Source organism: Triplophysa dalaica, chromosome 6, assembly GCF_015846415.1.
Source record: "Triplophysa dalaica isolate WHDGS20190420 chromosome 6, ASM1584641v1, whole genome shotgun sequence".
In the NCBI taxonomy this organism is placed as follows: Eukaryota; Metazoa; Chordata; class Actinopteri; order Cypriniformes; family Nemacheilidae; genus Triplophysa; species Triplophysa dalaica.
The window spans coordinates 158,635-170,000 of NC_079547.1; the positions used below are offsets into that span (position 1 = coordinate 158,635).

At 41.1% G+C, this 11,366-nt stretch overlaps 2 protein-coding genes across 2 annotated transcripts; both read left to right on the forward strand.

Annotated features, from left to right (window-relative positions):
• The first annotated feature begins 1,788 nt into the window (after positions 1–1,788).
• fdx2 (ferredoxin 2) lies at positions 1,789–3,894 on the forward strand. The gene is made up of 5 exons (XM_056751370.1): positions 1,789–1,948; positions 2,143–2,176; positions 2,289–2,395; positions 2,469–2,556; positions 2,637–3,894. Exons 1-5 carry the CDS (start codon positions 1,795–1,797, stop codon positions 2,791–2,793), a joined length of 540 nt encoding a protein of 179 aa, XP_056607348.1. The 5' UTR covers positions 1,789–1,794; the 3' UTR covers positions 2,794–3,894.
• A 168-nt stretch (positions 3,895–4,062) lies between these two features.
• zglp1 (zinc finger GATA like protein 1) lies at positions 4,063–6,890 on the forward strand. Its single transcript, XM_056750054.1, has 5 exons — positions 4,063–4,184; positions 4,635–5,527; positions 5,664–5,773; positions 6,027–6,120; positions 6,521–6,890. The coding sequence occupies exons 2-5, from the start codon at positions 4,641–4,643 to the stop codon at positions 6,651–6,653; spliced, it is 1,224 nt and encodes a 407-aa protein (XP_056606032.1). The 5' UTR covers positions 4,063–4,184; positions 4,635–4,640; the 3' UTR covers positions 6,654–6,890.
• The last annotated feature ends 4,476 nt before the right edge of the window (positions 6,891–11,366 follow it).

The window sequence follows — 11,366 nt, forward strand, 5'->3', positions numbered from 1 at the left end:
TAATGGATGCTTTTATCCAAAGCGACTTACAAAGAGTTTAGGGAGCAATAAGCTATATGTCATACAGGAGAAATAACACAGTAAGTGCTCATACAAAGTTACTGGTTTCAACAAAAGCCAGAACAATATCTGTTGAGAGAAAAGTTAGACTTTTTTTGTCTGTCAAGATTTCTAGTGTAATATTGAGTAAACTCGTCGTGTTATATATGTGTTGTTCTCTTACGGATGTATTTATTTTCAGTTATTTGTGTTGTTTGTCGCTCTCTACTGGACGATCCTGATACTATTTGGCTCAAAAGGATCATCAAAATAAAGATTTTGATCGACAAGATTAGATTAAAGGTTATTTCTTCCTATTAGTTTTCTTTAGTTTGCTGTTATGCAGCTGAAATGATCTACATATAGAATACATTCAAGATTCTACAACTAACTGTAACATGATAGAGTTGAGCATCTTTTGCCAAAGGCTATTTATAAAGCTATTTAAATATCTTATTTTAAATAATAAGATAAAAAGCACAGTAGCCTAAGGTTAATAATTCTCAACAGAATATCGAATGAGAAACTTTAAATATATTAGGCCTATGGATCCCACAAAACTTTAAACCACTGCTTAACAAGTGTGAATTTTCAAGTTTCTTATGACAATAATTAATTGTTCAAGATTACTTACTGAGATTGTGAATTGTTCAAATCAACTGAAGAATTTAAAAGCTATTCTGATTTCGTTCAGATTTCTTCTTTTATATTTTTTTTACTATCGCTATAGAACACATTTCTCCATACTTTGGTGACTTTTGTAAAACTCATAATAAGCTACATGGAGCACAACAGTAGTGCTAAACTGGATAATTTATCATTGCTTTGGCAAAACATGCATTCATTGACACTTCTTTCAAATTCCATGAATTATTTTCTCATTTATACACAACAATTGACAAAACTCTGTGTACCTAGACTCATTTGCACAAGTTTACATACTCTTCTAAATTATAAACTTGCGTTAACTGTAAAACAATAACATAATGCAAAACTAAATAAGACAGCAATTTTCTGCATTTCAGTAATATTTGATTGGATGGCATGTTTTCAAATTCTTTCCTATCTTCTAGAATCTAGACAGATATAGATAAATAGATAGAAACACAAAAAGAAAACATTGCTTATGTAAACTGAGGTACAAAACCTTCCACAATACTAAAACGAATGAGTAATATCTGATTAAAAACATCAAATACACATAAATAACACATAAGTCTTACTGTAGTCTTTCAATTTCATTACCATCTCTACAAAAGGTGAAGCGCAGGAATAATGTTGTAGTGAATTTGTATGTAAATATGGACTTTAAATACTGCCGTGAATTATAAACAATCGCGTCATATCTGTTTTTTAAGACGTTTTACAAAAGAAAATGCTTTACAACCCTATCTACCAAAGTGTGTTTTAGGTCTGTGTTGTGTTCCTCAAGTGACAACGTGTGTTTGTTAGTTGACAACCTTTGCTAGTGTTATGGAAAAATGACTCGATTTGGGAGATGATTGAAGTGTTTTGGTAGTTTTAGTGCATTTTGAATGTGAAGTGAACTTATGTGACAAGTCGAAAGTTTGTTTGGAGAACTGTGTGAAGAGTTTTGAAAAAATGATCTTAGTACTGATAATTTTTTCCTGGCGATTATAAAAACTATAAATAAAGGTCTTGCCCGGTCCAATATGGCGACCCACAGACGTTCGGTTATGTATTCTTACGGTCTGTACTATTGGCCAATACCGGTCACGTGATGACAACAGTGTCATGGCGGCGTCCTCAGCGGTGCGGGCGAGCGTGACTTTCACTCAGCGGTTCGTGCGAGTTTTTCCGGACTGCAGCATCTGTCCGCTTCACCGTCTCAACCTGTGCACCGGATCCGCGGGAGCGAGCTTTTCCGCACCGAGCGTCAGTGCTTCCGGTACAGAGAACACGCGAAACATTAACAATCGTGTGTGTGTGTGATGTAGAGTCAGGGCGTGTTCTTAAGATTCTCTTTGACTGCAGTGTTGTATAATCCAAGAGTCAAGAAGTCATTCATCTGTGAGGTTTCAGAGTGTTATTGTGTTTGATCATTTCTTGACGACATTAATCGATGGTGTTTGTTTGTGTCAGGTGACTGTCAGAAGGAGGACACGCAAGAACAAGTGTAAGTTTTCATTACAAGTGTTTACAATGTTGGTCTCCATTTGAGTTCGGTCTCCGTTCAAGTCTGAAATGAATGTCACGTGTGTAACATGTTTAATTCTCATGTCTGTCAGTGTTCATGTTGTATTCATCGACCGGTCTGGACGGAGGAAGTCAGTCAAGGCGAAAGTTGGAGATAATGCTCTTTATCTGGCACATAAACATGGAATTGATCTCGAGGGTGAGTTTTCTCATTCACACCTTTATCTGTGTTGTGGTTTTAAACTCCTTAAACCCCTTTTTTTGTTTTTCAGGGGCGTGTGAAGCATCTTTAGCGTGCTCGACGTGTCACGTGTATGTGAAGAGTGAATTCTGCGATAAACTTCCAGCACCCGAGGAAAGGTAAAGATGAGTGTGTGTTACGTTGATATAAGACACGTGTGGTTTACGTTGAGCATCATGTGATGTCTTGTGTGCTGCAGAGAGGATGATATGCTGGATATGGCCCCCATGCTGCAAGAGAATTCTCGTCTGGGATGTCAGATCATTCTCACTCCTGAGCTGGACGGCATCGAGCTCACTCTGCCCAAAGTCACTCGCAACTTTTACGTGGATGGTCACGTTCCCAAACCTCACTGACGCGAATGAACGAAGAAATCCTGCAGGATGCCGAGCACTGTGGGACACCTGCCAAACAATTACAATCAAACATTGACTCAGTGACAATCTTTATCCTCCCACTTCAGTGCTCAGCGACACACAGTGTTTTACTGGTGTGGGCTGTTTGTGTGTTTGTGAGGGTTTATGCCGATGCTTCTAGAACACACGATCCTCACAGGTTCAGAGGATCTGAAGTCATAAATATAGTTTTAACAGAAGCGCTTCAGAGTTATTTTCTCTTAAACATCATAAGTCAAGTCTCTGTAGCAGCTCACGGTGACATTATTTTCATGACAATGACTCCAATTCCCACTGCTGTGATTGAAAATAAAAACTCATTGTCCTATAGTTTGTCTTTGCTAATTTTCTGGAGATTCTCATTACAGTTATATTTTATTTGATCAACGTAAACGTTTTGAAATCTAGGTATTCGTGTGGGATAGCAATGAAAACGGGGCTTCATTATCATGAAAATGATGTAAAAACATCTGTTGTCCTACAAATGGCATCATCTCCTTTGTTCCATATTCTTTAGTTTGAAATAAGATGATGATGACGCTGATGTTGTGTGAGATTTACTCAAAACATTAACATTACAGACTCATATCTGTGTTCTCTGAATTACCTGTGATCTAGAACAGTGATTTTCAATCCTGAGCCTGGGGACCCACCACTCTACACATTTTGTATATCTCTTTTAAATGACACAGTTAGTTCAATTCATGGATGTCTCACTTAATGAGCTGATGATTTGAGTCAGGTGTGTTAGATAAGGGAGACATTCAAAATGTGCAGAGTGGTGGATCCCCAGGCTCAGGATTAAAAACCACTGATCTAGAACATACATGTGAAATGTTTAGCTCTCACACAACTTCTGTCTTTAACGCTCCTGTTACTGTAAATAACTATAAGGGTTTATACATATAAAGCTTGTAGAAACACATGCATTTGTTTGTTCAGTAATAAAAGTCCTGTGCATTATTCTTGATCATTGACTTGTACAGTAAGCAGTGCATGTTCAATGCTTTTGTTTGAGCTTTTATTCATTATTCAACATTAAACATCAATGGACATCATGAACTCTGCTCTGTTCACTCATATACACTACATATTATAAATAAAGAATCACAGCAATTGAGTTCTTGAGGTAATTTTGCCTGGCAAACGGATTTTTATAAACAAAAAGACCCTTCCACTCATATGAGAGTAACAGCACGCTGAAGAGAAACACTGGAGCCTGTAGTTCAGGTGAGACTCGCGACACCTGCGTGTGACGTCACGTGACATTCAGTGTCCTGAGGCGACAAGAAATGGTGTCAAGTTTGTTTATAAAACTTCTGTGAAAGTTTATCGCGTCTCATTGTGTTGTGGTGAGTTTATATTCACGTGTTTAGTTTTATCACTGTGTGTGTAGGTGTGTGTGTGTGTGTGTGTGTGTGTGTGAGTGTGTGAGAGAGTGCGCGTGCAGGCGGCGGGAAGTTCCAGTGATACATTGTAGCGACAGTGAGAGGAAATTCTTTCATCTGTTACACTGTGAGTCAATATCATTAAACACACGACTTAATGTCTCTGAAATATTATCCTACGAAATGATCTGCTGTCGAGTTTATTATCGATGTTTACATGAACAGCTGTGAAGCGAAACATTTACTCTTATCATGTTTAAGGAATGTATGTAACACATAATAAATGTTGCATCAGATGGCTAATTGACATCCAGTGGACCATAATACTCTAGTATGCGTCCAGTACACTGATGTTTAATATATTCATGTTTACAAGATCTTTTGCTGAGCTCGTGAATCTTTCCTTTTTGATAGTAAAAGATGAGCTCGAATGCACAGGACCTTACAGAAGACATACAGCATCAGCAGGTCACGTCCACAATCCTCTACCTGCTTCTGGAGGCCACCAAACTCACTCCACATGCAGGTGACGAGAGCTCATCGTCCTCAACGGCACCCAGAGAGACGTCCCGCCACAGCCACGTCCATGAAGACTCTTCATCAGACTTCACAGGCTCTTTCTCGCTGGTGCGTGAGTCTGATAGCAGCAGTGCATGGGAGGTGATGCGTCTGATAAATCAGCAGTGTGAGTGGTTACTGCGCTCTGGAGATGAAGAGCGGACTCAAGCCCACGCCGCAGAGACTCTGCTAAACCCGTGCGGTGACCCCAGCGCCCAGAGTCCCTCATCTGCGGCCGTCCACAGCGTTCAGCCCACACACGTGAGCGGGGAAGAAGAAATAAAAGAAGCCGACGGCCTGGCTGAGCTTATGATGAAGAGCAATACAGAAGAGAACATCTGTCTGAGTGAAAACGCATCCACGCTGCATGACGTGTCCAGAGATGAGTCGCATGACAGTGAATGTGTTGCCCTGTACGCCGGCTCTGAGCGCACTGACCCCGAGATCTGCCCCGTGGATTTCATCTCCTGTCTGGTGTCTGAGCGAGACGCTGATGACCTGTGGCTTCCTATCAATGCTTATGAGAGGACGCAGGCTCACAGGGAACCAGCGGACATCAATAATAACCAATTGGAGAGCCTGCAGAAAGACATCCAGGAGTCAGGCAGGCACACGCAGAGGAAGCAGCCTCATCCCGCCCGGAGCCCCGATCCTCAGGACCCTGATGTGCAGGGGGTCACGTTCAGCATTCACCCAGAGGTGGACACCAGCACGGACCGGTGCAAGCTGGTTATCACCTCCAACTACAGGTGAGGTCATGTCTCTTCAGTATTATCATCATAGCACATCATCAGAATGTTCAGTTTATCGTCAGAGAAAGAAACGGTTTGGGCGTGAAGCTGATATTTTTTGCGGGTGTGGTTGACATGATGTTTTTGTCTTCAGTGAGGAGATGAGACGCCTGAGAAGACCCAGGAGCGGCCGCTGTAGATCTCTCCAAACCTCACAGAGGAGCAGCAGCTCAGAGGAGGAGAGCGACTCCTGCAGGGTGTCCCGTCAGTATCAGACACATCCAGCAGAGGACTCTGTCCTCACACACATCAGTTAAACATGGCTGATACTGCTCACAGTGATGGGGTCAAACCTCACATCCTTCAGTGTTTATATGAATGATGAAACATTTTAAATATCCCTTAGACTTCCCACAGGAGTCTGTACATCTCTTTACAGCACCACACGAGTTAACAACACGCATGATCATCAGAGAATCTTGTGTAGCTGTAACATGTTTGTTTGTTTGTTCATCAGGAGGTAAAATCTGTGCGTCCTGTCTCACGAGAAAAACTCCGCTCTGGAGAGACGCTGAAGACGGGACTCCTCTCTGTAACGCCTGCGGGATCAGGTGCGGAATACTGCAAAATACACATCACACATGTCTCAAGGTGACATTTCATCCTTTCTCATGTTCTGTGATTTCTATTTGACTGTTTCTACTGTCAATTCAATTCACGATTATTTATGTGCATTGTTCCAAAGCAACTTTAACAGAAAGGTCAAACACAGCACAGTGCATGGTGTTTATAGAACACGATAAAGTGTCTTCCTTCTGTCTAGCTGCTTCGTGACTTAATCACGCTTTAGAAATACGTTAGAATTTTAAATTGAATCAGGCCTGTTGTAGTTCTTCCACACCAGCGGTCGTGCTCATGAAGAGCCTCTGTCCTGATGGTTTTGTTTCTAACACACCTGTCTGCTGAAGATATCTGAGCACCTCTCCATGCACCTCTGTGTGTTTTTTGCAGGTATAAGAAGTATCGTGTGCGATGTCACCATTGCTGGAATATTCCAAAGAAAGACGCCAAGAGCAACTCAAAGTGTTTGAAATGTGGTGATGTTCTCCGGCTGAACTCACAGCAGAAATGCGGCGGCTGGTAGGACATGTGCTCTCACTGTTTGTGGTCATGTGGTGCTTCATCTCATCTGACGGACGGTTAGTACAGTGATGTGTCAGAATCTGAAACTGACAGCGCACACAAATGTGTGTCATTCTCCGGATGAACTGGTGTCAATTTTGCTCTTTGACAGATTGTGACTGTTTGTGACGTTGTCCTTTTATATGACCCGTGTTTGTTTGTTTCATTTGAAGTGTTATTTATGTAGATTTATTTCTACAGTCATATAAATATATTTTCTCTGGCTGTCTCACATCTGAGTGTTTTGTGCTCAGATGAAATCTTCTGTTGTTGTTGTTGTAGAATGTTGTTTACAGCCCTGATATCAAATGCTTTGAAATGTAGTTTGTTGGTGTCTTGTCAATCAATATCAGCTTTTCCAGAAACATTATTAAAGTGATGCTTCAGCCGTGATGTGACATTCATTGATGCTGTGATGCACAGAGAAGAACTAAACGTTCTGCGGTCTTAGTGAGGCAATAGATGAATAAAGTTGAATGATGTACAGTGTGTTTAAAACAGAGAGAGCTTTGAATATGTGACAAATATTTCATAAAGATTGAGATGATTAGATACTGATCTGATCGGAGTTGGTCTAGTCTTTTATTGTTTCATTGACAGGATACACATGGCCTTCAGATGCCTTCATGACATGTTTGTTCTCCTGGAAATTGAACGTTCTTTGACGCCTGTGAGAAGATGAAACTGATGTTTACACACAGCAGTGCAGGGTGTGTGTGTGTGTGTGTGAAAGGAGTGTGTTCTATAGAAGCACAACTAAAGCTTATTTAACAAAACAAAGTCTGAAGTGTCATTGTCAAATCAGAGTTTGATCTTGAGGTCACATGATCCTGAGCTGGTGTGTGTGCGCATACGTGCGTGTGTGTGTCCTCTAGTGAACCTATAGAAAGATAAAGACACAAATCACACAGACTAATGTTTGTACAGTGTTTATTTCTTCTGAAGCTGTGTGTTCTGTGTTAAATGCGGGCTGTAAAGGCATTGGAGGATCTGGCTCTTGGTCTCGTCTCATCGGACCTTTACTCTCAATCACAGACCGCCGGCCCCTCTACTTTGGATAAAGACAGAAGTCCTGAATAACGCTTCGTGTGCTCACACCTGTGACTGTGGCAGATATATCCTGTTTAGAGAATGACGACGGTCTCACCAAGACACCAAACCCCTCCAATGCGCCCCTCATTGCCCCCAACATTTACCCCATGCCCCCCCAGTGCTGAAACAGGAAGTGTGGACAGGAAACAGCTGTTCCTGACATCCTCCCTCTGCTGCTCCAGGTGCATCCTGGGTACAGAGCACATTGCAGCACACACACACAGTCTTCATACAGTGTTGGCTCTTTTGGTTTTATTTCATGTTTTGTTCTTGAATGATTGACAGCAGCGCTCTAAAGGAGCGGTATGAAGCGGTTTGTTTGGGCTGAAGGGTTAGTAACGTGTGTTTTACACAAGAGCAGCCATGCATGAAGATTCAATTTAGTCATACACGCAGGTGTGAGCGAGCGAGCGTGATGATATCTGTGAGCTTCAGCAGAATGTCCCTCAACACACTTTCATTCTTCAGAAGTCCAGAATAATTCTGTGTGTTTCTCAGATTTGTGTGACGGTTCATTGCTTCACTGTTAGGTGGTTATTAAAGTGTTGTGGGTCACACCATACTGACACACAGTTGTGTTATTATTATATTATGTCATTTGTAATATTTTGCTGTTTTGCACCTGTGAAGCACTTGGAGTTACATTTGATGTGTGTAAAGTGCTTCATAAATAAATGTTTATTAAATGAGGTGAGCGAGTGTAATGTAGTGCTCTTCTGGATGCTTGGAATGTCTGTGTGGTTGTGATGTGGTTATTATAGGATTTTTGAATTAATAACACATGTTGGTCCGAGGTTCATGTGATCCAGTCCAGGTGTATTCAGGTCACTCTTAAAAGGCCCATTAGATGAAAGTTTAAGTGCTATAATCGGTGCATTGCACAACTCCGAAAACGTGAAAAAGAAGAACCCAGTAACTTTGTTTTGATGAGCCTTTTTCTGCAAGTATGTGAGTAATCCTGCCGATCAGATTTTGTTCCCCTTGTGACATTTGAAGGGGTTTTCATTATAATATAATCTGCATGTTTACACCCACTGCGTGTTTACCAACCCTGGTCATCAGGGCACACATCCCAGAATGTTTTAACCGTCTCCATAATTAACACACCAACAAGCTGATGAGTTAAAACTAAAAGATTCTGGGAAGTGTTACCTGGGACCAAAATTGGGAGACGCTTCATGAGCTTTGTGTCATAGGTCAAGAGGGGTGGGGTGCACAGTGACTCATTAGCATTTAAAGAGACATACACCAAAACGGGTTGCTGTGAGTATAGTTGTTTGACAAGGTAAAAAGGGTGTCGATTACACAACCACTGAGTGTTTTCAAGCAATATATGTTACAGACTAGGGCTGGGCGATATATCGTACGATTCTTATGCAGTTTCTTAATAACTTACGGTTAAATGCCGCCACATCAGAAAGCCAGAGGGCGCTCTTGCGCAGACATTCAGAATATGGGAAACAGAAGAAGAACAATTCATTGCAGGAAATGCCAGTGGTCATATTTTATTGCTGTTCTTCAAACCTTTTCAGGTTTTTTCATGATATAAAGTTGATTTATAGTGATGATGTTTGACGAGTGTTATAAACGACTCAATCTCGTAATGATTTTAGATCGAGCAGCACCTCCTCCTGATCAAACAGCCATAGTACACGGAGGAGCTGTGCATAAATATCGAATCAATTTCAGAATCAATTTAGAAATGTATAATTAGAGTGAACCGCGATATATATCGCCCAGCCCTATTACAGACATTTCATGAAGACCCTCATAAATCATGCTGACTTGTTAAAAATGTTCATCCGATGAGCCCTTTAAAAGCACATGAAGCCTCTAAATCCCTTTTTGGTATAAATAAGATTTTTTTGTCAGTCTACATTAACTTCAGCGATCATAGATCATTTCATGATTCATGATCATTTCAGAGCGAGCAGCGTGTGGTATTTAGTGGGTTATTTGAACATCAGGTAAAGCGTTCACTCATCATCACAATCTCATCTTTGACAGAGGGGCTTTAAGAGAATGTAGCATCTGAACTCTTCTAATGGAGATGGAGTCTATGAGGGTCACTTTCTGATACTTGAGAAGGTTCTGTAGTCACGGCACATCATTAACATATCATTCAACAAATAATGTCCACTGTGCAGTAGCTGTGGGTTGTCCTCACACTTATTGCTTGAAACCAGTGGATCTCAAACTGGGCTACTTGAAGAGACCCCTGGTGCTATGACACCACAGTAGATGAACAACTCTTTATATTCATGTTTTAATACAATTTTAAAAGTTGAATACATGATTGATAAATACTGAATTCATCTCATATAGCCTATGTGGAATTTTATGCAAAGCATAATGTACAGGCATCCGGTTGTTATGGCAGAAATAATCCCATCAGTGTGATGAGGTGAAGCGGAGGGTCTTGTGTCACACTGAAGGGGTTTATTTGGCAATAACAGCCGGCTGCTTGTACATATTCCTGCTTACTTTTACCAAATGCAGACCTTCCACGAGGAAGAGCCGTTTACTTTTGGTTTTAAGGTAAGAAACGACGTTGTTACGTCACAAACATTCAATTTGGTTGGATCATTTGTAAATATAATGTCATATATGTTTTTAAAATACATATTTATTTTTCATTTGTCAAGAAAACCTGTCAAAATGATTTGCTGCATCCGGGTTACCGTGTGTTATTAGTTTACATTCACATTTAGTCGTTTAGTAGAGGCTTTTATCCAAAGCAACTTACAGAGAGTTCAGGGGGCAATGAAGTGATATGTCACACAGGAGTAATAATACTATAGGTGCTCGTACAAAGTTTCAACAAAAGCCAGAACAATACCTGTTGATGTTTTTTGGTCATTTTTCTGTCAAGTATTGACAGAAGAGATGAGTTTGAAGTAGTTTTTTTAATGTTTTGAGAGATGTGGTTGACCGGACCGAGTTAGGAAGAATGTTCCACCAGGAAGGAGTTGTGAAGGAGGTTAGGGGAGCAGGAAAGCGGGAAAGAGATGAACTGCCCTAAAGGAGAGCAGTGCAGTAATCCAACCTTGAGATGACCAGGTCTTGGACAGTAGTGGTACCGCATGCTCAGTGAGATAGGGTCTAACCTTTCAAATGTTGAATAATGCATATCGGCATGACCGCTTTGTCTTTGCAGTATGTTCATTGAAGGACAGCTGTTCATCAAATATGACTCCGAGGTTCCTGGCTGTTTTGGAAGGAGTGATTGTAGTATTGCCAAGATGGATGTTGAGATCGTGTTGCACCGTAGGGTGTGCCGGAAACACGATTAGTTTTGTCTTGGCAGGGTTCAGCTGGAGGTGATGATCTTTCATCCAAGCTGAGATGTCCTAGAGATATTCTGTGATGCGAGTTGCTACAGTGGTATTGTCTTGGTGGAACGAGATGTAAATCTGGGTGTCGTCAGCATAACAGTGATACAAGAAGACGTGTGCCCGTATGATGGGTCCCAAGGATGCCATGTAGATGGAAAAAAGCAGCGGTCCAAGCACCGATCCCTGAGGGACCCCAGTGATCATGTGGTGACGCACACAAACACACACATGTTGAATATTAAATCTTT